The sequence below is a fragment of the Pygocentrus nattereri genome, chromosome 16 (genome assembly GCF_015220715.1).
Source record: "Pygocentrus nattereri isolate fPygNat1 chromosome 16, fPygNat1.pri, whole genome shotgun sequence".
NCBI lineage: Eukaryota > Metazoa > Chordata > Actinopteri > Characiformes > Serrasalmidae > Pygocentrus > Pygocentrus nattereri.
This window is the reverse complement of record NC_051226.1, coordinates 27,096,343-27,101,347: the sequence shown is the minus strand read 5'-3', so window position 1 is coordinate 27,101,347 and position 5,005 is coordinate 27,096,343. Positions and strand designations below refer to the sequence as shown.

Sequence of the window (5,005 nt, the reverse complement as noted above, 5' to 3'; positions counted from 1 at the left end):
TCTATCACAATTATTATACAAATAAATCTTACTCTTACATGTATTACAATATTGAAATTATACAGAAATTATAGAAATTATAAGTCTTATAGTCTTATAATCTAATAAATTAAAATGAAACAGTTCTTTTAACTTTCACCTTTTATCGACTTCATTAAGCAAACAAAATCAGGCTTATACAAAAACATGTAATCAGATATGTAACATATTAACGAGAGAGTTATTGCTATCTATTCCCACTGGTTTTCACCCGTCTCTGATGTGAAAGACAATCTGTTACAGAATTACAGAGTTACAGAACATGAGTAAGTAGCTGACTGAAGCCTCTAGGCCTTCATTACAAAAGCAAGTATATAAAACTGAAGAATTTGTGTAGGTCATTTACAGTTATGCCTCTCTTCTAGAGAATCTAAATGAGAGAGTGTTACGCAGGCTCCTTTCCCGAACACACACACGCTGAGCGAGCCAGTGTAAATTTAGAGCTGACGACGCCCCATAGGAACAGATCCAGTGACGCTTCCACTGTCTCAGTGCATACAAAAGCAGAGCCACTGGAGGACTGGAGTCACAACTGCATCCACTTTACCCAAGAGAGACCACCGGCCAGCAGAGCGTCCATCATTCAATCACCAGGGATTAAACAAAGCCTGTTCCAGAGGCGATGCGAGACACACTGGGACTGTTGTCACAGGTAAGTCTCCCAGATCCATTTGCACCCATCCGACAGGCTTCATTTTCACCACTCCATGTTCTCTCAGCTCTGTCTGGCACTAGAGCTCCATTTCCAGTAACTAAGTGTCTCTCTGCTGTGGCTGCATGGAAACTTGCTTCCATGTGGGAAGGCCTCACATTCCTTCTGTGGGATTTTTTTCTCTCCATCTCACTCACTTCCACTTTTCCGAGCCTTGAGGCCAGATGGCTTTCCAAGACATTCCGGATGTGAAGCTGAGGCCGGAGATGTGAATGATAAGAGGGGACCACTTACCACGACTACTGTTCAAACCAAGCAGGACAGTTTTAGTGACAGCAGCCTAAAGAATGAGTTCCAGGAACATGATTATGGTGACTCATTTCCATAGTGAAACTAGATGAGCCTCTTGGTGCAGTCCGTTAGCTCAGAGGCTGCTTATGCACTTGTGGACTCCTATGTTCCAGAAATATTTTATATTTGCATGAATATATATATATATATATATATATATATATATATATACATACCATATTAGATCTAATCATGTTTAAGTTCACTGGCCACATTGTAAGAAACACTGATCTTCACCTTGCTGGTGTTAGCTATTCTCTAGATTCTTATCAGCTTCTGACCACAGACTCACTCTTGGCTGACCACTCTTAATTAACATGTGGAATGTGGAAAACAGCTGTGCTTGATGCACCTAATACACACTTCCATGTCACCATCCCAATATCAGCAAAATCATATCAACAGCATTTCTGTTGTCATAAACTGATCAATGATGAAAGGGAAGGCTGTTTCTGAAGGTTTGGGGGCACATACGTGAATAGGTTGGTTTTTGTGACATCATTTCAAAAGAAACTAATCAATGAATCAAAAGTGATATTTGGTAAAGTGGATCATTTCTATTATTTACTTATTTATTTAGCAAAGCCTATAATGTTGACTTTTTTGTGTCATTGTTTCAGCAGAATACAGTCTGAATTTGTAAACTTAGAGGATCTATGAGAATGCGATTCTAATAAAATGGCCAGTGTTTGGAAGCAGAAGCTGCTTCTGATAAAGTGGCCAGTGAGGGGAGATAGTAGGTAAGTGTTTCTGATAAAGTGGCCAGTGAGGGGAGGTTGTAGGTAAGTGTTTCTGATAAAGTGGCCAGTGAGGGGAGGTTGTAGGTAAGTGTTTCTGATAAAGTGGCCAGTGAGGGGAGGTTGTAGGTAAGTGTTTCTGATAAAGTGGCCAGTGAGGGGAGGTTGTAGGTAAGTGTTTCTGATAAAGTGGGCAGTGAGGGGAGGTTGTAGGTAAGTGTTTCTGATAAAGTGGCCAGTGAGGGGAGGTTGTAGGTAAGTGTTTCTGATAAAGTGGCCAGTGAGGGGAGGTTGTAGGTAAGTGTTTCTGATAAAGTGGCCAGTGAGGGGAGGTTGTAGGTAAGTGTTTCTGATAAAGTGGCCAGTGAGGGGAGGTTGTAGGTAAGTGTTTCTGATAAAGTGGGCAGTGAGGGGAGGTTGTAGGTAAGTGTTTCTGATAAAGTGGCCAGTGAGGGGAGGTTGTAGGTAAGTGTTTCTGATAAAGTGGGCAGTGAGGGGAGGTTGTAGGTAAGTGTTTCTGATAAAGTGGCCAGTGAGGGGAGGTTGTAGGTAAGTGTTTCTGATAAAGTGGCCAGTGAGGGGAGGTTGTAGGTAAGTGTTTCTGATAAAGTGGCCAGTGAGGGGAGGTTGTAGGTAAGTGTTTCTGATAAAGTGGGCAGTGAGGGGAGGTTGTAGGTAAGTGTTTCTGATAAAGTGGCCAGTGAGGGGAGGTTGTAGGTAAGTGTTTCTGATAAAGTGGGCAGCGAGTAAAAGGTGTTTCTAATAAAGTGGCCGGTGCTATAATAGAAGGTAAGTGTTTGTAGTGAAGTGTCTTGAAAACACACAGGAACTACTTTATTGCGCATATTTTCTCATAAGAAAAAAGGCGATTGATTAGGGAAAGATGCCGTTTCCAGACAGTGGGCAGTTTAAAATGAGCTTGTTTTTCTTCTTGCAAGTCCTAAACTGTCTGTATTTGGCCGCGCGCCTGGCTGCTCGGTGACCCCTCACACGAGGTGCACATGTCTGACTGCGTCATTTGGAGTGGGCGGGGCGAGGTACGCGCAGTGGGCGTGGCTATTGGTAAAGCTGCATGGAATGAGCTGAAGCTCAGTCTGACCGCGCTGTTTCACATCCAGGGCGGCTGGACGGGGCCGGACAGAGCTCAGTCCGGACCTGCGGACACAATGTCAGAGGGCCACGTTACCGTGCTGAATGTGGAGCAGAGCCAACCCGCCTCCAGCCCGCTGAAGAGACTCTACTGCAAAAACGAGGGGCATCACCTGAGGGTCCTGCCCAGCGGAGCGGTGGACGGCAGCAGGCACCACAACGACGTGCACAGTAAGAGAACATCACACTCTCTCTACCCACTGCTTTAGTGTTCACACTGTCCTATAGAGAACACCTACAGCTACAGTTTATTATTGCTATTATTAGTCGTAGTAGTATTGTTATTATTATTATATAGTATCAGTAATAGTAATATTTCTATTGTCATCATCTCGATTATTATTACTGTGATTGTCGTTATAATGTTGGTAGTAGTTCTATTATTGTCATCAACATTAGTATTGTTGTTGTTGTTGTTGTTTTTGTTTATGTCTAGTGTTTGGTATGTTCACACATTTACTTACACCAGAAAAAAACACATTAAATACTATTTTGTTAAATAGTAAATACGAGTTTGTATGTCATTAATGTTTTTAATAATAATAATAATAATAATAATAATAATAATTCAGTCTTACCTAAAAGCAGAGACATGCAGACAGGCAGTGAACTGACTGATAGCACTTGGCAGCATTTAACTACCAGCTTTCACCTCTGATCATGATCTCTTTTTGTCTCTTTCTTACTCACTGCAGCTGTTCTAAAGGTGAAATCTGTGAGTGTAGGTGTGGTGGTCATCAAAGGGCATGAGACTGGACGTTACCTGGCCATGGACAAAAGTGGGAAACTTTATGGTGCGGTGAGTGAAATCAGTGTTGTCTTCAACTCCCACAGTATCAGACACGTGGCATATGCGTGATCCCGTCTGGGTGGGTCCTTCACAACCTTAAAATAAAGCTAGCAAGCAAGTTCCAGTAAACATACCAGGCCTGTGAGTGATGCAACCTACAGTGTTCAAACTTTAATGAATTTTTGTTTCATTAGCCCACTGTGTTTCCAAGGTTTCCCAAGTTTTCAATAAAACGTTTCAGTCACAGCTCCTCTTGTGTTGTGTTGCAGTCCACGCTGAACGACGAGTGCTACTTCATCGAGAAGTACGAGGAGAACCACTACAACACCTACAGGTCACACAAGTATCAGCAGCTCGGTGACTGGTACATGGGCATCAAGAAAAGTGGGCAGACAAAAAATGGCTCCAAGACCCACAAAGGCCAGAATGCTGTCTACTTCCTGCCCATCCCAATCCAGTGAACCCCAGTGTCCTTGCCCTGTAGAGATCGGGATCAGCAAGACCAATACAGTATGACATATGACCAAGACTAAGAAACCTACAAACAGCGCAGTATATTTTTTCTATAGACAACATGAAGCTTTCTATTATAATAATTTATTCTGTTTTTCTTCTTGTATATATAAAGTAAAGAGAGGAATCAAAGTGTGTTGTTTAGCAAATGTTGTAAATTCATTGTATATCTTCATATTAAAGTATTTTGATATGAACGAGGCTGCCTTTCTTCAAATATGTGAAAGAAATAACATAAATTATACAAAGTTGAACTGTTTCTTTACTCTCAGCGTCACAACTGTACAGCCTTATGCTTTTGCGAGTCCACTCAGCATCATGAACAGGAATCATATTTAGCATCATATGTAAAGCACATATTAAGATATTAGGTGTGATTTTGTGAAAAGCTGAAAAGTTGTCTAGGCATTTTTTAGGAAACTGTCAAACAAGAAAAAACTACTTTATCTTGTATCTATTGCTCCACTTTTTCTTGAAGATACGTATCAAGCAGAGTGATATTTAGGAACCAAGAAAAACTCTCACTCTGTCTATATTTAGTCAGCAAGGATGTGTATGTTCAAGGGAAAGTGAGAGTAATTCCAAAACAGAAACAAAAAGACACAATAAAGGACTCATTATCCAACACTATTTACATCACCAGATGACCTTGTGTGTGTGCGCATGTGTGTGAATGTGTGTAAGTGTATGATTGTATATATGTATGTGTGTGTGTTTGCATGTAGGTGTGTGTGTGTGTGTGTTTGTGTGTATGTGCTTGTGTTTTTGTGTATG

At 41.3% G+C, this 5,005-nt stretch overlaps 1 protein-coding gene across 1 annotated transcript; it reads left to right on the top strand.

Moving 5' to 3' along the window:
* Positions 1-545: 545 nt before the first annotated feature.
* Positions 546-4,369, top strand: fgf1b (fibroblast growth factor 1b). The gene is made up of 4 exons (XM_017701090.2): positions 546-691; positions 2,898-3,099; positions 3,624-3,727; positions 3,988-4,369. Exons 1-4 carry the CDS (start codon positions 662-664, stop codon positions 4,177-4,179), a joined length of 528 nt encoding a protein of 175 aa, XP_017556579.2. The 5' UTR covers positions 546-661; the 3' UTR covers positions 4,180-4,369.
* The last annotated feature ends 636 nt before the right edge of the window (positions 4,370-5,005 follow it).

Excerpts from the sequence above, each read along its gene's own strand:
- fgf1b (XM_017701090.2), top strand. The coding sequence starts at position 662 with ATGCGAGACACACTGGGACTGTTGTCACAG. Across the intron at positions 3,100-3,623 it reads GCACCACAACGACGTGCACA|CTGTTCTAAAGGTGAAATCT; the intron begins GTAAGAGAACAT and ends TACTCACTGCAG. Across the intron at positions 3,728-3,987 it reads GTGGGAAACTTTATGGTGCG|TCCACGCTGAACGACGAGTG; the intron begins GTGAGTGAAATC and ends GTTGTGTTGCAG.